At 40.2% G+C, this 23,937-nt stretch overlaps 1 protein-coding gene and 1 long non-coding RNA gene across 4 annotated transcripts; both read left to right on the top strand.

Annotated features, from left to right (window-relative positions):
- Positions 1 to 33: 33 nt before the first annotated feature.
- On the top strand, positions 34 to 13,574 carry LOC103162709 (dolichyl-phosphate beta-glucosyltransferase-like). Of its 3 annotated transcripts, none has more exons than XM_027394976.2 (5): positions 34 to 191; positions 499 to 665; positions 1,149 to 1,195; positions 2,798 to 2,833; positions 12,764 to 13,574. In XM_027394976.2, the coding sequence occupies exons 2-5, from the start codon at positions 533 to 535 to the stop codon at positions 12,974 to 12,976; spliced, it is 429 nt and encodes a 142-aa protein (XP_027250777.1). In that variant the 5' UTR covers positions 34 to 191; positions 499 to 532; the 3' UTR covers positions 12,977 to 13,574. The 3 variants fall into 3 exon arrangements, with proteins under 3 accessions (XP_027250777.1, XP_027250778.1, XP_027250779.1); XM_027394977.2 differs by having other exon boundaries at positions 499 to 696; XM_027394978.2 differs by lacking the exon at positions 499 to 665.
- Positions 13,575 to 16,714: 3,140 nt separating this feature from the next.
- On the top strand, positions 16,715 to 21,922 carry LOC113831525. The gene is made up of 2 exons (XR_003481084.2): positions 16,715 to 16,856; positions 19,617 to 21,922. It is a non-coding gene; the product is annotated as an uncharacterized LOC113831525 (long non-coding RNA).
- The last annotated feature ends 2,015 nt before the right edge of the window (positions 21,923 to 23,937 follow it).

The following is a 23,937-nucleotide window of genomic DNA, read 5'->3' as shown; positions in this document are numbered from 1 at the left end:
CGCCTGGTTAGGTCCAGGCCTCTTGGGGAGGGCCGGGTCGGTACTGTCACAACCGCCGGTGACACCAGCTCCCACCGGCCTGTGCGCACGAGCCCATACACACAATACAAGTACGCGTAATTAGGGAGACTCCAAAACAGTCCATGTCTCCAAGCCTCCTTAGATGGCTGCATGACATGTGTGTGAGGCTGGTAAGTGCCATCAGTTCACAGATGTCCCCTGTGTTTCAGAGACCCGTGCAATACTCTGTGGAGCCGCGCGAGGGTGCTGCCGGTCGAACCCGGGTCTTGCCATGGCTGGGGGCAGCCATTGTCTAGTAAGGCCTCTGGGGGGGAAGGAGAGGAAGCTTATAGGCAAGAGTGGAGATTCAGGATGGTTTAGCTGTCGCTGCAGCTGGCAGGGATCTGTGTGATGCTGGTCTCCACTGTGCAAATGATAATGTTTTAGCATAGCAAATATACGAGACCAATGTAACATAACTTCCACATCTGCCTGTAGGTTCCTGTTGCTGCATTTATAACTGCTACAAAAAATGCCACCATGTCACCAACATGAAGAAGAGAAAATTCTTCCTCAATGGCAAAGTCCAGAAGGAAACTACCCAGATTCTGGGACTCACCTAGCAAAGAGTTGTCTGTTGTGCCTTCCTACAAGGAAGAGAAACTGTAATTTCTACTTGACTTCATTCACTAATGGGTACTTCCCCCCCCCACCCCCCTTCGAGACAGGGTTCCTCTGTGTAGCTTTAGAACCTGTCCTAGAACTCACTCTGTAGACCAGGATGGCCTCAAACTCACAGAGATCTGCCTGCCTCTGCCTACTGAGTGCTGGGATTAAAGGCCTGTGCCACCTCGACTGCCCTCTAATGGGTTCTTTGAGAAGAAAGGGAGTCCTGCAGTGTTGACAGTCACTGAGAGAAGTGCATGGTTGGCAGCTGTGATTGGGAAGAGGGGAAACTTCTGGAAAGACTGAAGTTTTCTAGAAAAGTCCTATGATGAGAACAAGGGACAATCTGAGAGAGAATGGCCTGAGTGACATCTCAGAGGGTTTTGGTAGATGACAGGCACATCTCCCTATGTGAGTGGAGTATGCTGGGCTAGCTAACTCATTTTCAAAAGCAATCTGTAAAAATATTTTTTTCCCTTTAGTGCCTGTGATGATGGATGAAGCCCGGAGCTACCTAGAAAAGAGACAGGTATCACTTTCAATGTTATATCTCTAGGTAAAGCTAAAGGAGGCCAACAGTTGTTGATCCCAGCTAGGTGCACTGTGGAGGCAGGCCAGGCATGCAGCATGCTACGCCAGAGTTAGACCACAAAGCAGGCTCTTGTCTGTCATACCCCCCCACCTTTTAACTCTCTTCCTTGGTGATCTAGTATAGACTAAGTGCCAGTGAATGTGTGCAGGCTCACTTCTGTGACATCTTTAAAAGGATATGTGTGTGTGTATTCATGTATAGAGATCCACTGGAGTCTTTATAACATAGTCTGGAGAACTTTTGTTTCTGGAGCGAATTCACATGGAATAAGCAAAACATTAGAGTATTAAAAAATTTAAGTTATAAACTCATCACATAAAAATCAAATAGTGTAGTCCAGCCCTCAGCAGAGAGTTGCCAATATTGGGTTATTTACATCTAAACATACATGCAGATGCTCAAACATCCTAGACAGGCATGCTACAGGGGCTGTATACCCAACCCTAAAAGATGTCTACTTTTTAAATGCTTGCACTTTTTATATTCAGAATCTCAGTAATTTATATCTCTCTTTGGAGTTGTCTTGGGTCAGTTAAAGATGTGAGATTTATAGCTCATCTCTTTCTACCTCTTTCTAGAAAATTCCTTATTTTGATTAGCTTTGTATTTAAGACACATTTCTTGACAGAAAGGGACTATTACAGATTCAAACATACCTGTGAGGTAAAGCAGAAGTGAACTGGGCTCCTCGTATAAGGAGAAAGGGACCTCTTTCTCAGAAATGGCTCCTTCCCAGCCTGCCTTGGCATCTCAGATGCATGCCTCCTCTACTTGTATGGTCAGGAGCAGGCCTAATCATCATCTGTCCTGTTCCTCCAGAGCCCTTTTTATTTGATTTGATTTGTGTACTACTGTCTACATGTGTCCCTACAGACACTAGAATACTTGTTGCTTAAATTATAACTTTGTTAGAGTTGGGCAGATGTCTTCTTAGTAGGTAACAGTGCTGGCTGGGCAAGCCTGATGACCTGTGTTCAATTCCTGAGAACCTACAGTGGAAGATGAAAACCAACTCCGTCAAGCTGTCCTCTAACCTTCATGTGTGTGCACACACAAACACACTATTAAAAATAAATTTGAGAGAAAAAGGTTTTTTGTCCGCCCCCCCCCCCCAAACAGGGTTTCTCTGTGTAGCTTTGGAGCCTCTGGAGACCAGGCTGGCCTCGAACTCACAGAGATCCACCTGCCTCTGTCTTCCCGGAGAGTGCTGGGATTAAAGGCGTGTGCCACCAACGCCAGGCAAGAAAAAGGTTTTTAAATTACAGTTTTACAGGCTGGCAAGGTGGCTCACTGGATAAAGAGCCCTGCTGCCAAGGCTGACCGTCTGAATTTGAACTTGGTAATTTACATGGTAGGAGAGAGCCGACCCCCAGAGGTTGTCTTCTGATCTCTTTATGTGCACCATAGTCATACCCCTGACATATACATGGATATGCATATACACACAAATGTTGAAGAAAATTTAAAATACTGTTATAACTTTATTAATCTCTATCATAATTTTGCCAAATTAAGATTAGTTATTTTTGCTTCTTGCAGAAACAGGATGATGGCAGTCAAGACCAGACTTCAAAGGCAAGTGTGTGTGCTTTTAGAATGCTGCTCCAAGGGAACTTGGAGTCACTTAGGACATGTGGCTTAAGTCCACTTGCTGGAGGAACCCAAGCTGCTCATTGCTTCCTGTCCCATCCTCACTCTGTCACTGCTAATAAAACACCCTGAGCAAAGAAGCAACTTCAGGGAGCAGGGGCTCACACTGCAGGGAAGTCACAGAGGTGGGAGCTTGAGTCAGATGGTCAGGTCACATCCACAGCAGGGGCAGAGAGAGACAAGTACACCCACACTGCCTGCCTGCTTTCTAGTTCTCTTCAGTCATAGTGTTCAGGCCTGGAGAATGGTGCCACCCACAGTGGGCCGTGTCTTCCAGTGTCACTTAACACTCAGGAGAATGCCCCATGGAAACGCCAAAGGCCCAGCTGTCACAAGAAGGATGAGCTGCAGTGGTGGTGTCTGTGCCCCAGTGAAAAATCCCCATCTGTGTGTCTTGTGGACTCTGAGTTAATGCTCACCTTTCTGTTTGTATTGATTATGTATATCTTGACTGACAGATGCTAGCTGTATATGTTTATGGGGCACAATGTGGGATTTCAGTACATGCATGTAGCATGTTCTGATCACATCGGAATAACTCACATCCCTGACATCACTCTCCAAGCTAACTGTATTCTGTCCTTTATATCATCAACAGGTCACTTTCAAATATTCCCAGAAATATTGAAGTGACAAAGTACGAGTGATAACACTGGTACAGAACCTAGGGAAAGGTGGTGCTGTTAGGATGGTAATAACTCACATTTTTTTTTCAAATATGAGGGGATTTGATAGCGTTTTTCAGCTAATAATACCACATATCAAATAGCAGTGTTTGAAGTTATCACCACTTTATATTTGATTTGATAAAGTATAAGGTTCATACTCTGTTTGTAATACACTAGATGACTTGTTTGTGTAGTGTCATGTCCTCTTTGCTGAAGCTAGAGTGACTGCTCACAAGGACAGCACGATCTAGTGTGTTATACTTTCCCTTGTGGATGTTTTTGGCCAAGGAAGGCCTGTCAGATAGAAAAAGAGTTAAAGTGGAAAGAGAGACCAAATACAAAGCAAAGCAAACCATTGCACATGAAAGGAAATACAGATAAGGTGACTTAGAAGCCTAGAACCAGCAGTGTGGCCTCCCGCTAGCTCTCCTGGTTGTCAGCAGAGACCCTTTTCCTTAGGAACACAAAGTGACTTTTAGAGTGTTCTGTCACCTCCACATTCCATATTAATGGTCTTAACTATAAAAAAGACACAGATTAACAGAATGGATACAAAGACAGAATCCATTCTTCTGCTGAATACAAGAAACACACTTCAACTTCAAAGACAGTAACTCAGAGTTAAGGGTTGGGAAAAGATTTTCCAATAAATGGACCCAAGAAACAAGTGGGGATAGCAATCCTAATAGCTAACAAATTAGACTTCAAACTAAAATAAATCAAAATTGATGAAGGAAGTCATTTCATATTCATCACGGGAGAAATCCATCAAGATGAAGTTTCAATTCTAAATATCCATGCCCCAAATACAAAGGCATCCACATTCGTAAAAGAAACATTACTAAAATTCAAATCACACATAAAACCTCACACACTCATAGTGGGAGACTTCAATACCACTGGACAGAACTGCCAGACAAAAACTTAACAAAGAAACAAAGGAACTAGCAGAAGTTTTGACCCAATTGGGATTAACAGACAACTATAGAACATTCCACCCAAACACAAAAGAATATACCTTCTTTTCAAGGCCACCTGGAACATTCTCTATTCGTCCACATACTCTCTAACATAGCAAACCTCAACAGGTACAAAAAATTTGGAATAAGTCCCTGTATCTTTTTTTGTTTGTTTGTTTTATTTTTTTGTTTTTCGTGACAGAGTTTCTATGTGTAGCTTTGGAACCTATCCTGGCACTCGCTCTGGAGACCAGGCTGGCCTCAAACTCACAGATCTGCCTGCCTCTGCCTCCCGAATGCTGGGATTAAAGGCGTGCATCACCAACGCCCGGCCTCCCTGTATCTTTTTTTATTTAAATTCTTTAATTACTACTCATATTTACATATCCATCCCCCCATTCCCTCGCCCTCCCATCCTCCCTTGTTCCCCACCCAATCCCCTAAACCCACCCCCGACTCCTCCCCAGGGATAGTGAGGCCCTCCACCAAGGACCTTCAAAGTCTGTCATTGTTTTGGGGGAGGGTCTAGGCCCTCCTTGATGTTTCTGGGCTGCAATAGTATGCCTCCATTGGGAATGGGCTCCCAAAGTCCATTTGTGCTCTAGGAATAAAGACTTGCTACACTGGTAGAGGTCCCAATAGACTGTCTTGACCTCCTAGCTGGTACCCACATTCAGAGGGCTTAGTTTGGTCCAATGTTGTTTTCCCAGTTTTATGACTAGGGTCTCCACTCTATCAGTGAAAGATCCCCAGACCCCTAAGGGCCTCAGGATCCCGAGGAGCCCCCGAGACTCAGAAACCAGACCAAGAGCTGCAAAAGCAAGAGGGTTTATTGAACGAATGTGCATTTGGGTGTCAGCAATATCGGGGAAGCTGCACACCCCAGCATGGGGGGGGCAAGCTCCTTATATAGGAAAAAAACGCAGATCAGCATACAAGCAAGGGGCACAAAGTGATTGATTACAAAGTATGATCTCGTGTTAGAGTGGTCACCCAGGTGTGACCTGCTTTTCTACAAAGGAAAAACCATAGAACGTACCCTGAAAAGTTCCTGATTGTCTGTTGGCCAGCTAGGTGTGACCCAAAAAGGATTGTTTGTCTGCCCTCGGGTTGGGGCCAACTTCCTTGTCCTGGGCCAAGGCCTGTGGGAAACTTTCTCTGAACCAAAATCTTTTAAAACTTTTTCTCTCAGCAAACTAAAATCTTTCATCAGTACTTCAAGTCCACTGTTTCTGCAGGTCTCTCCAGCGCCGTCTTGACTCCTTTGCTCATCCCTCCTCCCTCTCCACAACTGAATTCCAGTAGTATGGTTCAGTGCTTAGCTGTGGGTGTCTGTTTCTGCTTCAAACAGCAACTTGATGAAGGTTTCCTTCCTATTCCTGCCCCCGGGCTCCAGTTTGGTCAGGGGTTCTTGTCCCCATCCCCTTCTTTGAGGGACTATGCAATCTTCTCTTGGGGACCTCCTTGTTTCCTAGCTCCTCTGGTAGTGTGGAATGTAGGCTAAAGTGATCCTTTGCTCTATGTCTAACAATCAAAAATGAGTGAGTACATACTGAAAGGTTCAGGCATTATGCTGGCCTGCCCCTGTTACCTGGTGGAACAGGCAGTTCCCTGGTCAGCCCAAGGTTCCATGGGAACTAAGTCTGCCTGCAGGTGCAGAGGAACCCTTTAAAAAGACAGATCCCTGCCCATTTACTCTCTCTGCTTCCTCTCTGCTTCCTCGCTGCTTCCTCTCTACTCTCTCTCTCTCACCTATGCACTCGCTCTGCCTCTCTATGGCGACCGGCTATGGCGGTCAGACATTATCTCTGTTCCTCTCCTCTTCTTAGTCTCCCTACTCTGCTGGGCCTTATAATAAACTTATAGTCAACATGTCTCATGTCTCAGCATTTCTCTTTTCTTCTTTTTAAACAAAAGAATAACACATACCATGTTTATCTTTTTGTGATTGCGTTACCTCACTGAGGATGGTTTCTTCTAGTTCCATCCATTTGCCTGCGAATTTCAAGATTAAACGAATTTCAAGATTAAACGCTCCCCCCCCCTGAGTAGTACTCCATTGTGTAAATAAACCACATTTTCTCTATCCATTCTTCAGTTGAGGGGTATCTAGGTTGTTTTCAAGTTCTGGCTATTACAGATAATGCTGCTATGATGCTATGAACATAGTTGAACATACGTCCTTATTGTATGAGTGTGCATTCTTTGGGTATATGCCCAAGAGAGGCATTTCTGGATCTTGAGTTAGACTGATTCCCATTTTCCTGAGAAATCACCATACTGATTTCCAAAGTGGTTGTACAAGTTTGCACTCCCACCAGCAATGGGAGTTCCTCTTTCTCCACATCCTCTCCAACATAGATTGTCATTGGTGTTATTGATTTTAGCCATTCGGACCAGAGTAAGATGGTATCTGAGTGGTTTTCAGTTGCATTTCCCTGATGGCTAAGGATGTTGAGCATTCTCTTAAGTGTCTTTCAGTCATTTTTGATTCCTCTATTGAGAATTCTCTATTTAGTTCTGTAACCCACTTTTTAATTGCATTGTTTGGTGTTTTGGTGGCTCGCTTCTTGAATTCATTGTATATTTTGGTGATCATCCCTCGGTCAGATGTGGGGTTGGTGAATATCTTTTCCCATTCTGTGGGCTTAATTTTGTCTTTCTGACTGTGACCTTTGCCCTACAGAAGCTTCTCAGTTTCAGGAGGTCCCATTTATTAATTGTCGATCTCAAAGTTTATGCTACTGATGTTATGTTCAGAAAGTGGTCTCCTGTATCAATTTTTTTGAGGGTACCACCTACCTTCTCTTGTAGGAGGTTCAGTGTGACTGAACTTATGTTCAGATCTTTGATCCATTTGGACTTAAGTTTAGTGCATGGCAATAGATATGGATCTAACTGCAATCTTCTACATGTCTGATCCAGTTATGCCAAGACCATTTGTTGAAGATACTTTTTCTCCCATTGTATAACTTTAGCTTCTTTGTCAAAAATCAGGTGTTCATTGGTGTGTGGGTTAATAGCAGGGTTTTCAATTTGGTTCCATTGGTCAACCTGTCATTTTGTGCCAATACCAAGCTGTTTTCAGGACTATGGCTCTGTTGCAGAGCTTGAAGTCAGGGATGGTGATGTCCCCGGGAGTTTCTTTTTTATACAGGGTTCTTTTGTCTATCCTGGGTTTTTTGTTTTTCCATATAAAGTTGAGTACTGTTCTTTCGAGGTCTGTGAAGAATTGTGTTGGGATTTTGATGGGAATTGCATTGAATCTGTAGATTGCTTTTGGCTAGATTGCCATTTTTACTATGTTGATCCTACCTATCCAAGAGCATAGGAGATCCTTCCATTTTCTGATATATTATTTAATTTCTTTCTTTAAAGACTCAAAGTTCTTACTGTACAGGTCTTTCTCATTTTTTTGGTTAGTGTTACCCCAAGATATTTTATTTTGTTAGTTGCTATTGTAAAGGGTGATGTTTCTCTGATTTCTTTTTCAGCACATTTATCTTCTGTATATAGTAGGGCTACTGGTTTGTTTTTGAGCTAATCTTTTATCCTGCCACATTGCCGAAGGTATTTATTAGCTGTCGTAGTTCCCTGGTAGAGTTTTTCGGGTCATTTATGTAAACTATCGTATCATCTGCAAATAGTGAAAGTTTGACTTCTTCCTTTCCAATTTGTATCCCCTTGATCTCCTTTTGTTGTCTTATTGCTCTAGCTAGGCCTTCAAGTACAATATTGAAGAGATATGGAGAGAGTGGACAGCCTTGTCTTGTTCCTGATTTTAGAGGAATCACCTTGAGTTTCTCTCCATTTAGTTTGATGTTGGCTGTTGGTTTGCTCTATATTGCTTTTATCATGTTTAGTTATGTTCCTGTTATTCCTGATCTCTCCAAGACCTTTATCATGAAGGGATGTTGGATTTTATCAAAGGCTTTTTCAGCATCCAGCGAGCTGATCATGTGGTTTTTCTATTTCAGTTTGTTTATATGGTGGATTAAATTGATGCATTTTTGTATGTTGAACCATCCCTGAATTCCTGGGATAAAGCCAACTTGATCATGGTGGATCATTTCTCTGATGTGTTTTTGGATTCGATTTGCCAGTATTTTGTTGAATATTTTTGCCTCAATGTTGATGAGGGATATTGGTCTGTAATTCTCTTTTTGCATTTTGTCTTTGTGTGGCTTGGGTACCAAGGTAATTGTAGCCTCATAGAAAGAGCTTAACAATGTCCCTTCTGCTGCTATTGTGTGGAACAATTTGAGGAGTACTGGTATTACCTCTCTTTTGAATTTCTGGTAGAATTCTGCAGTGAATCCATCTGGCCCTGGGCTTTTTTTTTTTTTTTGGTTGTAGATTTTTGAAGACTGTTTCTATTTTATTAGGGGCTATAGGTCTGTTTAACTTGCTTATCTGTTCTTGATTTAATTTTGGTAAGTGATATCTATCCAGAAAATTGTCCATTTCCTTTAGATTTTCAAATTTTGTCGAGTACAGGTTTTCAAAGTATGACCTGATGATTCTCTGGGTTTCCTCAGTGTCCATTGTTATGTCCCCCTTTTCATTTCTGATTTTGTTAATTAGCATGCTCTCTCTCTGCCTTTTGGTTAGTTTGGATAGAGGTTTGTCTATCTTGTTGACTTTCTCGAAGAACCAACTCTTTGTTTAATTGAGTCTTTGTAGTGTTTTCCTAGTTTCTACTTTATTGATTTCAGCCCTCAGTTTGATTATTTCCTGGCATCTACTCCTCTGGGGAGTGCTTGCTTCCTTTTGTTCTACCGCTTTCAGTTGCTCTGTTAATTCTCTAGTGTGACTATTCTCCAGTTTCTTCATGTGGGCACTTAGTGCTGTGAACTTTCCTCTTAGCACTGCTTTCAAAGTGTCCCATAGGTTTGGGTATGTTGTGTCTTCATTCTCATTGAATTCTAGGAAGTCTTATTTCTTTATTTCTTCCTTGACCCAGGAATGGTTCAATTGCACATTATTTAATTTCCATGAGTTTATAGGTTTTCTGCAATTTATGTTGTTGAATTCTAATTTTAAAGCATGGTGGTCTGATAAGACACAGGGGTTATTCCAATTTTTTTTGTGTCTGTGTAGGTTTGCTAAGTTGCTGAGTATGTGGTCAATTTTAGAGAAGGTTCCATGCAGTGCTGAGAAGAAGGTATATTCTTTTGTGTTCGGGTGGAATGTTCTATAGATATCTGTTAAACCCAATTGGGTAATAACATCTGTTAGTTCTTTTGTTTCTTTGTTAAATTTCTGTCTGGTGGTCCTATCTAGTGGTGAGAGCGGGGTGTTGAAGTCTCCTACTATAAGTGTGTGAGGTTTTATGTGTGATTTGAGTTTTATTAATGTTTCTTTTATAAATGTCAGTGCCTTTGTATTTGGGGCATAGATGTTCAGGATTGAGACTTCATCTTGATGGACTTTTCCTCTGATAAGTATGAAATGCCCTTCTTCATCTCTTTGATTGACTTTAGTTTGAAGTCTAATTTGTTAGATATTAGGATTGCTACACCAGTTTGTTTCTTGGGTCCATTTGATTGGAAAATCTTTTCCCAACCCTTTATTCTGAGGTACCATCTGTCTTTGAAGTTGAGATGTGTTTCTTGTATGCAGCAGTATGGAGAGCCACAGCCCCAAGATGGCACCTGGCTGGATGCCAGGGAGACCAAGCTTAGCTGTAAACAAGCCTTATTTGGAAGCGCTTAGTGGATCTGGTGTACCTCCTCCAGCTGTGACCTATCTGGGATCACCAGGTGGCGTGAGCTAATTGGGTAATGAGCTTGCTTTTAAGGGCTTGCCAAGGGGCTGGGAGATATAGAAGAAGCAGAGAGAGAAGCTGAGGTAGAAGCTGATGTACAAGGTTCCTGATTAACTGCTAGAAGAAGAGTCGTGGTTGTGTTTCTCTTGCTGGTGGAGATAGACTCGACAAGTGGTGGCCCGTACGGGGGAACCTCCGCTGGTAAACGGCTCAGAACTTCCTGCAGTCAGGGCAGTCGACTGGTAAGTCCCAGGTAAGTTGGGACCAAGTTAAGGACCTCAGTAAAGAGGCAATAAGGTCTCCAGTGAGGAGCAACAAAGTTCCGGGATTCGGACAAAGCAGAGGTAAGCAAAAGTGAAAGTATGGGAACTACAACATCGCAACCAATTTTCATTGCTCTTCAAGAGCTGTTACGGTCTAAGGGATTGAAATTAAAGAAAAGTACTTTAGAGAGATTTATCCAAGAGGTTGATGTGGTAGCCCCTTGGTTTGCTGATTCTGGTAATTTAACCACCAGTTGCTGGGACAAGCTTGGAAAAGATCTAGATTTGCCTGGGCACAGGGAACGCTGAAGCCAGGGATTCGGCCTATTTGGAAAATGTTTCGAAGCTGTCTAGAGGATCAAAGATGCCTCAAGGCTGTAGAAAAGGGGCAAGAGACGTTAGAACAGCTGAAGGAAATAAACAGATGCAAGTCATGGGGCCTGTGCAGCACGGTTTACCGTTGCTGTCAGCCCTACCCAATCATGAAGAACCTGATTTGTGGTGTGTGCAGCATAGATTAGGTTTGCTTTTACTTTACCTTCTATTCTATTAGATGAGTGGGTGGTTTTACCCCAGGCTATGGCCAATAGCCCCACTATGTGTCAGCTTTTTGTGTGTCATGCTATTGTTCCTATTAGAGAGAAATACCCTGCTATGAGATGTGTCCACTATATGGATGACATATAGTGTTATGTTAACTAGTAAGGAGTTGAAATTGCTGCACTTAGCATATGGAGATTTAGTAAAGACCTTGGAGAGGAAGGGATTATACATAGCCCCAGAAAAGGTCCAGCAGGCTAGTGTTATTAACTATTTAGGAGCTAAGATAAATAAAGATTGTGTTGTGCCACAAAAAATAACACTTAGATTAGATACATTACAAACTTTAAATGATTTTCAAAAATTATTAGGAGATATAAATTGGATCCGACCATTTTTGAAGCTTTCTAATCAAGAATTAAGGCCTTTATATGATACCTTAATTGGCAATCCTGATTTGAATTCCCCTCGGGTGTTAACTGATGCAGCCCGAGTAGCCTTGCAAAAGGTGGAACAGATCTTGAGCACAGCTTCCTCAATGCAGTGCATTCCAAATCAGCCCATTTGGCTGTGTATTCTGGCAACCGTTTGTCAGCCTACAGGAGTGTTATGGCAGGGAGCACCGTTGTTGTGGATCCATCCCAGAAGCAAAGTGAATAAATCAGTAAAGCGTTACCCCACCAGTGTGGCTATGCTCGCCTTGATGGGGATTCAACAGTGTTTACAGTATTTTGGATGTCAACATGATGTGCTCGTTACTCCTTATTCTGCTGCTCAAATAAAAGTTTTAGTCGCATCTTTGGATGAGTGGGCAATTCTAAAGTGCAGCTTTGATGGGATCTAGATAATCATTATCCTAAATATCCTATGTTAAATTTCTTTAAAGAGCACCCAGTAATTTTCCCAAGAGTGACTCGTAAAGAACCTATTAAGGGTGCTGTGAATATTTTTACTGATGGATCCAAGACTGGGTGTGGTGCTTATGTAATTGGAGAGAGTGCCCCAGTTGTTTGTCAGTTCATGCCGGGGTCACCTCAAATTGTTGAATTTCAGATAGTTCTTGAAGTGTTTAGGAAAGTCCCTGAGGCCTTTAATTTAGTTTCAGATTCTAATTATGTTGTTAATTTGGTGAAAGATTTGGAAGTTGCCAGGAAGGTGAAGGTAAATAGCCCTATTCAGCCATATATAATACAGCTGCAGGAGTTGATTTGGAGGCGTTCATAGCCCTTTTATATTCAACATATTAGGGCACATTCTGGATTGCTGGGACCAGTTAGTGAGAAGAATGATTTAGTGGGCAAATGTATCCGAATGCACTTTATTTTTAGACAAATGTAGATCTGAAGCATGGACTTCCTTATAATCCTCAAGGTCAAGGTATCATTGAACGAGCTCATCGAACCTTGAAGGAATGTCTAATAAAACAAAAAGGGGGAATAGGCCAAGGCTGCACCCCCAAGGAAAGAATATCTTTAGCTTTATTGACTCTTAATTTTTTTCAACTGGATGTGGATGGGTGTTCGGCTGCTGATCGCCATGGTAGTGCCCTACCCTGTACTAAGGGATTGGTAAAATTGAAGGATGTTATTACTAGACTGTGGAAGGGTCCTGACCCTGTGCTATTATGGGTGAGAGGGTCTGTTTGTGTTTTCCCTCAGGATCAATCAGAGCCGGTGTGGGTTCCAGAAAGGCTGACAAGAAGAGTCCCTGCCTCTGAGGATGGCGAAAATCATAAGCAGACCAATGTACCTGATGCTGACAATCATGACGGTGATGCTGATCCACAAGACGACAGCAGAACCCCGATGGGGGATTCTGTCGGTGTTCCTGAAACCACTGCCAATCAGACATTCTGCTCAAGTTTTCCCTAGATTTTTTAGTAGCAATTTGATTTTAAATTTACCTTTTTTTGCCTTTAGATAAGGATATTAGTCCTGTAGAGGGTAATGTTAGTTTTGGTTTCCAGGGAATTTGTGCTTTTTTATAGTTAGTAATATTAGTCAGAATAATGATGGGTGCCCTGGGAGGAATGCTTATCCTAGTTAGTTTCATAGCCTTATGGTGTATCTGCAGGATGAGGGTCACACAGAGGAGAAGTTATGCCATGATTGCACAAGCCTTCGCAGCCCTGGAGGCAGGGCAGTCACCTCAGGCTTGGCTAACAGTACTAAAGAGCTAAGCAGTCATCCCACTCAGGCTGCGAGACGAAGTACTGCACTTGAAGTCAGCATTTCGCGGCTTCATGAAGGGCATGTCTGATTGCATATGGGTTGGTATCGTACTCCCATCTCTGAGAAAAGATACCGGACAGGTGTGGCACCAGCTTGGCTGATAACTGGGCGTGGGGTCATTACAAAGTCCCTTGATTTCAGGGATCAGACCTCTACCCTTGCCTGTTGTGTTATTTTTAAATAAAAAAGGGGGAACTGTGGAGAGCCACAGCCCCAAAATGGTGCCTGGCTGGATGCCAAGGAGACCAAGCTTAGCTGTAAACAAGCCTTATTTGGAAGCGCTTAGTGGATCTGGTGTACCTCCTCCAGCTGTGACCTATCTGGGATCGCCAGGTGGCGTGAGTTAATTGGGTAATGAGCTTGCTTTTAAGGGCTTGCCAGGGGACTGGGAGATGTAGAAGAAGCAGAGAGAGAAGCTGAGGTAGAAGCTGATGTACAAGGTTCCTGAATAAACTGCTAGAAGAAGAGTCGTGGTCGTGTTTCTCTTGCTGGTCGAGATAGACTCGACACAGCAGAAGGATGGATCCTGTCTTTGTATCTATTCTGTTAGCCTGTATCTTTTTATAGGCAAGTTAAGACCATTGACATTGAGGGGTATTAATGACCATTGATTGTTGATTCTTGTTTGTTTTGGATTTGTTGTTGTTGGTATTATTGTGTGTGGATTTCCCCACTTTTTTTTTTTTTTTTTTTTTTTTGGTGTTTAGTAAAGAGGGATTATCCATTGCCTATGGTTTTTTTGATCGTAGTTTTCCTTCCAGTAATTTCTGTAGGACTGGATTTGTGGATATGCATTGCTTAAATCTGGTTTTATCATGGAATATCTTGTTTTCTCCATCTATAGTGATTGAAAGCTATGCTGATACAGTAGTCTGGGCTGGCTTCCATGTTTCCTTAGCGTTTGTAGAACTTCTATCTAGGATCTTCTGGCTTTCAAAGTTTCCATTGAGAAATCAGGTGTAATTCGGATAAGTCTGCCTTTATATGTTACTTGGCCTTTTTCTTTTGCTGCTCTTAATATTTTTTCTTTATTCTGTAAGTTTGGTGTTTTATTATATGGCCAGGTGACTTCTTTTTGTGGTCCAATCTATTTGGTGTTCTGTAAGCTTCTTGTACTTTCATAGGCATGTCCTTCTTTAGGTTGGGGAAGTTTCCTTCTATGATTTTGTTGAATAAGTTTTCTGTACCTTTGAGCTGATTTTCTTCCCCTTCTTCTATACCTATTATTCTTAGGTTTGGTCTTTTTACGGTGTCCCATATTTCCTGGATATTTTGTGTTAGGGATTTGTTGGACTTGAGATTTTCTTTGGTTGTTGACTATATATCCTCTATTGAGTATTCAACACCTGAGATTCTCTCTTCCATCTCTTGTATTCTATTGGTTATGCTTACATCAGAAGTTCCTGATTGTTTACCCAGTTTTTCTATATCCAGCATCCACTCATTCTGTGTTTTCTTTATTGTTTCTAATTGTGCTTTCAAACTGTGAACTGTTTAAATTGTTTCCTTCACTTGTTTTTTTTTTTTTTTTTCTTGGCTGTTTTTAGATTCTTTAAGAGATTTGTTTACTTCTTGAATTTTTTGGTTTGTCTTTTCCTCCATTTCTTCTAATTTTTTGCCTGATTTCTCTTCTATTTCTTAAAGGGATTTTCTTGTTTCCTCTTTAATGGTCTCTATCATCTTCATAAGATAATTTTTAAGGTCCATCTCTTCTTCATCCTCTGCATTGTGCTGTTCAGTTCTTGCTGGTGTGGAATCCCTAGATTCTGGTGGTGTCATATTGGTCTTTCTGTTGTTCTGTTGTCTTCCCATCCCTTCTTCCAATGTGTGGAGGTGGGGTCTCTTCCCTCAGGCAGCAGGCAGAGGGCTAAGGTAGCAGCCGGAGGGCAGAGGGCAGTGAGTGGACAAGGGTGAGGTGTGTCCGGACTCAGGGTGGGTCCACTCTTGTCCGGGAGGGGGGCAAGGGAGGGGCTCAGGCAGAAGCTAGCAAGGCAACTCCCTATGTCTTTCAGACCACCATGCTTTAAAATTAGAATTCAACAACAACACAAATTGCAGAAAACCTACAAACTCATGGAATTGAACAATTCACAATTGCACCATTCCTGGGTCAAAGAAGAAATAAAAAAAGGAAATAAAGACTTCCTAGAATTCAATGAGAATGAAGACACAACATACCCAAACCTTTGAAAGCAGTGCTAAGAGGAAAGTTCATAGCACTAAGTGCCCATATGAAGAAACTGGAGAATAGTCACACTAGAGAATTAACAGCACAGCTGAAAGCTCTAGAACAAAAAGAAGCAAACTCACCCCAGAGGAGTAGACACCAGGAAATAATCAAATTGAGTGCTGAAATCAATAAAGTAAAACTCAAAACAATACAAAGAATCAATGTAATGAAGAGTTGGTTCTTCGAGAAAGTCAACAAGATAGACAAACCTCTATCCAAACTAACCAAAAGGCAGAGAGAGAACATGCAAGTTAACAAAATCAGAAATGAAAAGGGGGACTTAACAACGGACACTGAAGAAATCCAGAGATTCTTCAGGTCATACTTTGAAAATCTGTACTCTTCAAAATTTGAAAATCTAAAGGAAATGGACAATTTTCTGGGTAGATATCACTTACCAAAATTAAATCAAGAACAGATAAGCAATTAAATAGACCTATAACCCCTAATGAAATAGGAGCAGTCATCAAAAGTCTCCCAACCAAAAAAAGCCCAGGGAGCCACATTTTTATTGCCTATAGGCAATATGCCGCTTCAAGTTTCTGGCTATTATAAGTAGAAAAGAACTGAATGTGGATGAATAAACATCTATAGTGAGATGTAGAATTCATTGAATACATGTCCAAGGTAAAGCTGGATATTGAGCCACATATATTTCTGTCTTTTTGAGTAACCTCCGCATTGAATTTCATAGTCACTCTTCCAGATTGCACTCTCAACAACAATAATTATCCTTTCTATCATTTGTTTTATTACTCTTGGACATTCTGACTTCATTAAATATAATCTGAAAATACTTTGAATTTTCATATGCCTCAGCCCCAAAAGGGATATGAAGTATCAAATCCTCCCCGCCAGACTCAGCGATATATGGGGAAGAGGATGGAGATGTATTCCAATAACAAAAATAGATAATGCTTCTAGGACAGTTTTCTAAGTTTTCTTATCATGAATATGAGTAGAATTTCATGAAACAATTTCCCTGAATCTATTGATTTTTCATCATAAACACTTCTATTACATTTTAAAATATAGTGAATCTTGACCAATTGACCTGAAGTTGGCATGTGAGGGGGAGGGAAACTGGGATTTCTTAAGACGAACTATAACTCATAAACTGACACTACGCCACCCCTCTCTTTCCTAGGACATCCCCTCTGCAGTCTCTCTCTAGGGTTGAGGTATACTGGAAGAAAGGCCAGAGGGTGATCTGGAGATGTAGAGCACTCTCACAGTCCCTCCAGAATTGAAGAATGAAAAGGAGAAGACAGGATCACTGGTTTCGTTTAGGTGAGAGTGAGGAAGAGGAGCAGACTCAAGATGAGTCTCTGAGCCCTTGACCCACATTACTTACTTTTTCCCCTTTTCTCCATGTTTCTAATAGTTTTTTTCATGTAATCAGCAAGGGGAGCCTTTGGTATGGTGAGAGCTGCACAGGTCAGGAGAAGGGCACCCATAGCGACAGGGACTTGCTTTTTCCTTTGACAGAGATGGAAGTGCCCTGTTGGGAGAGGACATCCTACCTGCTAAGGGTATTGCCCAAAGGCCTATAAGGTATCTCAGAGGAGTTGTGTAAGTCCCTGGTTATCCTGTCAGTAATAAGTTGGTGTGAGAAAGTAAAGGGACTATGCCTCCCTGAGGTCAACTCATCCCCCGTACAGGTTTATGGGAGAAGCCAGGGTTTCCTGGTAAGCAATCTGGTGAACATCTTCCAAAGGGGTTTTGAGAATTAAGACAGGTCTAAGAGAAGAGCTGACTTCATGGAACAGCAGGCAGCCTGTGGGAAACGGAAGCATAGGCTAGCCTATTCAGAAACAGTCTTCTCATTTTAAGTACTGGTTTTACCCTACCCAATGAAATGGATAGACATTCCTTAGGTTAGGAAAGAGTTAAAAAAAAAAAAAAAGTAACTGTCTCCTTTGGGAAGCAAACATTTTGGCACAGGGTCAATGGATACTGTAGGCTGGTCTGAAACTCATAGTTATCCTCCTGCTTCAGCTTACAAAATACTGAGCTCAAAGATATGGGCTACCATAATGGGCATTTGCATGTGTTTATTTGCATTGTTTAAAGACAGGGTCTTGCTATGTAGACAAAGCTGTCCTGAAACTCAAAATCCTCTTGACTCCATATCCAAAGCTCTGGGATTTTAGGTGTACACCAATGTGCCCAGCTGAGTTCTGGCCTCTTTTGTAAACCTCTGATAGATTTTCAAAACCCTCAGCTTTGAGCTGGGAAGGTAGTTCTGATGGAAAAAGCACTTGCTGCCAAACTTGTTGACCTCAGATTCCCTAAATTCATGTTTCAGGAAGGAGAGAACCAACTCTAGCATGTTGTCCTCTTACTTCCACACATGTGCTGTTTTATCCCCATGTACACACACACACACACACACACACACACACACACACACACACACTAACCTTAATGAACATTTTGCATCATATTTAACATATATCATTTTATTTTTAATGATGATTAGCTACACACAGAGAATTTAAATGTTTTATTATATTTGTTTTGTGACCATCTAGAGGTGTTATATACATACTTGTAATCCTAGGTTTTAGAAAACTGAGGCAGAAAATAATCACAAATTTGAGGCATACCTGGATAACAGAGTAAGATATCCTGTTTCAAAGTACCAAACTCTGCCATGGTGCTATTAATTGCTGTGTGCTAATCTGGTGTGAGGTCAGTGGGTGGTTCAGTTTTGATTCATTCTTGTAGAACTTTAGTCTAAGTTCATGCTGACCATATTGGACATAACAAAACAGCTACTTGTATATTATTTGTCTGAAAACATTTTTCCCAAAATAAAGAAAAGGATACCTGTTTAAAAAAAACAATAGCCATACAGAACACCAAATAGACAGGATCAGAAAAGAAATCCTCTATGACACATAATAATCACAAGACTAAGTGTATGGAGAAAAGAAAATACTAAAAGCTGCAAAGGAAAAGACCAAATCACATATAAAGGCTAATCCATTAGACTAACATTTGAATTTTTATTTTTATTTTTGGTTTTTCAAGACAGGGTTTCTCTGTGTAGCTTTGGAGCCTATCCTGGCACTCGTTTTGGAGACCAGGCTGGCCTCAAATTCACAGAGGTCCGACTGCCTCTGCCTCCCGAATGCTGGGATTAAAGGCGTGCGCCACCAATGCCAGGCCTAACATTTGAATTTTCAGTAGATACTCTATATACAGAGGGATGTGGGCAAATTTTAAAACCTGTCAAAGACCCCAGATGCCAGCCTAGACCAATACCCAGGAAAAGAGTCATTCACATGAACAGAAGAAGACAAACATTTCACAATAAAATCAACATTGAGCAATGCCTGTCCAACAATTCAAGTCTACAATAGGGAAACCCCAATTTGAGGGCAGGTTTACTACAACCAAGAGGACAGAAATGATAAATAATCCTATAACAGTTTATCAGAGGAGGGTTCAAAGCACATGGCAACAACAAATAACAGATTATAAACACTGCTCATTAATAACGCTCAACATTATTAACAATCTCCCTTCCACAATAAAAATACACAGACTAAGAGTTTGGATTAGAAAACATGATCCATCTTTCTGCTCTATCTAAGAAATATACTTCAATATCAAGAATGAACATCACATAATGTAAAAGGAAAAAAATGTATTCCTTGGAAATGGTCCCAAAAAGCAAACAGGCTTAATTTTTTTATATCTGACAAAATAAACTTCACACCATAAATAAACTAAGGAGGTAGAGAAGGTCACCATATACTAAATAAAGGAAAAATACATTGAGACGACATGACAATTCTAAACATTCATGCACCAAACACTAGTGCACCAAAGTTGTAAAAGAAACACTACTACTGAAATCACACGTTGACTCTAGCACAGTGATAGTGTGACTTCATACCCCAATATCACAAATAGATTGGGTTTTCACACCAAATCTAAATAGAGAAACAGTGGAGTAAAATAGGTCATAATCAAATGTGCATGAAAGGTATCTATAGAACGCCCCCTCCAAACACTAAAGAATTTACTTTTTCCCAACAGCTCATGGAACTTTCTCAAAACTGATCATGAATAAGGAGACAAAGCAACTCTCAACAGCTATAAGAAACTTGAAAAATCGCCCTGTATTTTATCCCACCACCATGAATTAAAGCTGAATATCAAGAACAGAAAATATACAAACTCATGGAAGCTGAACAACTCACTCCTGAATGAACAGTGAGGTAAGACAAAACCCATAAAGAAATTAAAAACTTGTAGAGAATTGAATGAAAATGAAAACACAGCATATCTAAAACTATGCGGTATAATGAAGGTAGGACTAAGAGATAAGTTCAAAGCACTAAGTGCCTACAGGAAAATACTGGAGTGAATCTTATTAATAACTTGATGACACTTGTAGAAGATTGTTATGCAAAAAGAATATATATGGGAAGAAGTAATAAAATCTATTGGTAAATCAAATGAAACACAACAACACAAACAAAACAAAGGTTAAATAAATGAAAAGTTGGTCCTGCAGAGAAGTCAACAAGTTTGGGAAAATGATAGCCAAATTAACCTACAAACTGAGTGAGAGTATCCAAATTAATAAAATTAGATGAGAGATGGAAGGTTTTAATCAGATCCTGAGGAAACTCAGGAATCATAAGGAAATACTTCAAAAATCTGCATTTCAGAAAAGTGGAAAACTTAAATAAAATGGATGAATATCTTGATCCATCAAGTTTAAACTAAGGTGTAATCAACAATTTAAACTGACCCATAATCCTTAGTGAAATAGAAGCACTGATTAAAAATCTCCCAACCCCAAATATCCAAAGCTAGATCGATTCAACACAGAATGACACCAGGCCTTAAACAAAGAACTCATGCCAATATGCCTCAAATTATTCGTCAAATAAGAAACTGAAGGACAAATTTCCTAACTCTTTTTACTAAGCCACCATAACTCTGATGTCAAAACCACATAAAGACTCAACAAAAATAAAACCAATTGTAGATCAATCTCCCTTATGAATACAAGTGAAGAAATTCTCAATACAATACTTGCAAACTGAATTCAACAGTGGATTTATCGGAAGAACTCTTTCCTGGCAACACAACATTCAGAAGTCTTTGTGTTTGTATCTCTACAGTCATGTGCTCCTTGTTCAACCTCTGAGCTATGTGATTTATAATTTTCGGATTCACAGGCTCCAGCAGCTCCATTTATCTTCATGCTTGTGTGATTAGATTACCATGTGCTAACTTTCAAAGGGGTAAAAAGTATCTGGCAAAAGTGATAATCTATGAGTATCTCAGGGTAAATTCTGTGAAATAATTAGGGGTGTTCTTCCAAAACAAATTAAATTACACTTACTTGATGAAGTCCTAAGGAGGCTGGAGATGCTAACAAAACAATTGTGTTAACTGAAGCTTTGAGTTTACAGACTGGAAATATTTCCCTTATGAACCCATTCAAGCATAAAATATAAGGTGTCTTTAGTTAAGAATACCAGGATATTACCTTTGTAAACAGTATTGTCAGAGCTACTAAACTACTAAACTAAGTATGAAACTTGAAGGGATTATGGAGAAATCCAGTTTCCTAAATCCCTTCATGTGGCAGGAGTTCAAAGAAAAGATTAACATAGTGATTCTAGTGACTCTGTCACATAACTACAGGTCCCTGAGTTACTGTGGTAGAGGAGAATTCTGCTGGACAGCATCCTCCAAAGACTATGGAGAGTCATGAAAAAGTCTAAGCAACAAAATTATTGAATGACATTTATTATAACAATAAAGAATGTGTAATATACAGTACAACATAACTATAATAACTGAAAAATATTTGTAACTAATATTATAAAATAGAACAGAAGGAATGTCATATAATAAGCTTTTATGCACTATGGATAAGTGGGAGGTAGAAGGAAACCCTCACATGGAATGAGTTGGAGCCTGAGAAGTTCTTACTCAAGGCCAAAGTCCATACTCTAAAAGCATCACTTTTGGTTCCTCTTGGTTGATGGTGGCATAGTCAATACCTTTTAAAGGAATTCTCATTTCAGGACAAAACCAGAAGATTCAAATAAATTCTGTTAAATGCTGTAAGTGGCTTCCAAAAATAGCCTTCAGTGGAATACTATAGAAAGTAAAGGATGTAGCCCAGTGGAGTTCTGGGGATTTGATTCAAGTCTCCAGTTACTGAGAAAATCAAGGACAGGAAGATCGCTTGGCCATCCAGATGCTGACTCCAGGTGTTGGTTCTAGAGAACACTATGACCTTCAATGTTACGGGATCCATAAGTTGTTCTGTTGCTCACTGCTAAATAAAACATAAACTGTCATCTTGATACAAACATTGTTAGACTATAGATTTACATCAATTCATATAAAATGAGTTTTCCTCAAAATGATGAGTCAAATATTATCAAACCAAGGAAATCAACTATGAACCTCAGCTCAACTCTATACAGTGAATTACTTGTGTTTACAATATACCCGATTTTGAATGGCAGGAACTGTTGATTCTGGTAAATTTTAGCCCCTTTATCATTCTTCACATATTATTGTAGTGAATCCTGTGTTAATATTTTCGCCCATGCTAAATATTTGATAAGATTTTTCTGTGTTATGAACTCAAACCAACAAGAATAATACAGTTCATAGACAGTAGCAGAAGGCTTTATCTTCTAGAATGTTTGATGGATTTTAAATCAAATTTTTGTAAATGATCTTTTCAAAATAATAATTCAATAATTTACATATCCAAGATATCCTACATGCCTCATGGATATTAGAGAAGAAAGGTGAGAAATATAGCAAGCAATATTTTGGGGTCCTTCAGGGGCTAAATTAGGAGTTGATCCATCAAAGTATGTGTATATTTACATGTGTATATAAATATAATATATATATATATATACACATATGCTTATATTTGTATGTAATTCAGTTAAAGTGTTATTTAAAAACTTTCCCAATGTGACCAGGTGTTGGTGGCGCACGCCTTTAACCCCAGCACTCAGGAAGCAGAGGCAGGTGGATCTCTGTGAGTTCGAGGCCAGCCTGGTCTCCAGAGAGAGTGCCAGGATAGGCTCCAAAGCCACACAGAGAAACCCTGTCTCAAAAAACCAAAAACAAACAAACAAACAAATTATCCCAATCCTCTGATATCATTACATGCCCCAATGCTGCTGAGATGTTATTTACAACTTTATGAAATCAGGGAATGGTGTCATCCTTCCATTCATTTGATGACAATTTAAAACTTTCTTTTACATTCAAGACAATCCTCCTGGGGGTAGAGCAGATTAACTACCATCATCAGTTTATCTCAAAGAAGGAAAGGACTTATGCATCTAGAGGAATGCTGAGTGTGGAGGATGCCAAAACTTTCTTTACCTTTAAGACAGATGCTACAACAATGACACATTCCTTACTCAAATGTACTTCCTCCCCATAATCAAGCTTTTCTTTGAGGTTTAGAAGGATCTGTTGGCTGTTGTCCTGAAGACTTTCTCTTTATATGGTCTGTTTTCATCACTAGAGAGCCTGTCCTGTGTAAGATAAAGGCATGCTTCTATTATTACAGATCCACATGTTGGAAGCACTGTGTCTCCTATTGTGAATCAGAACAAAGGTAGGCAAGGGGCCAGAGCTAACTGGGAGGAATGAAGATTTTGATTTTTTCTTCTTTCTGATGTTTCCTTTCTTTCTTTCTTTCTTTCTTTCTTTCTTTCTTTCTTTCTTTCTTTCTTTCTTCCTTTCTTTCTTTCTTAGCTTCCAAATGGATTTTCTCCTGCAATCCATTTTTCCTAATTTGAAATATTGGGGTTTTGTTGGAATCAGTTATTCTTCACCATTAACTCACACTTCTGTTTCCCAAGCATTTTAATGAATGGTCTCCTCTTACTCTTGCCTTCTCTCCTATAAATATCCTTCCCAAGCATGTCACTTTCAGTTACTGTTGGCATATTTCCTTTATCCTTAGTATTACTTCTTATTACTTCTTGTCTGTCCTATGCTCTGTTATGAGTCTTAAAATCTGTGTTTAAAAACACAGATATATCTCATTACCCTTCCTTTGAGAGACTTTCATTTCCTTCATCTGTGACTTCTTATTTTCAACTATCAATGTCATAAGATACTGTCACAGTCAGGAACCCAAGGAAGTATCAATCCCTCTTCCATGGTTTCTGTATGTAAAAATGACTACTGAGTATTTTCTCTACTATCCAATAATTTGAGGTGATTATAATTATGATTACCAGAAAATATTGTAAAATACACAAGATGAGGGCAGTAATTAGCAGAAATTATTATGCATTGGACACAATAAACTTGTTCGTATGTAGCATAAATTCCTGACACTGAA

This window comes from Cricetulus griseus, assembly GCF_003668045.3.
Source record: "Cricetulus griseus strain 17A/GY chromosome 1 unlocalized genomic scaffold, alternate assembly CriGri-PICRH-1.0 chr1_0, whole genome shotgun sequence".
Lineage (NCBI taxonomy): Eukaryota > Metazoa > Chordata > Mammalia > Rodentia > Cricetidae > Cricetulus > Cricetulus griseus.
The sequence above is the reverse complement of the archived record's forward strand: the minus strand, read 5'-3'. Positions and strand labels throughout refer to the sequence as shown.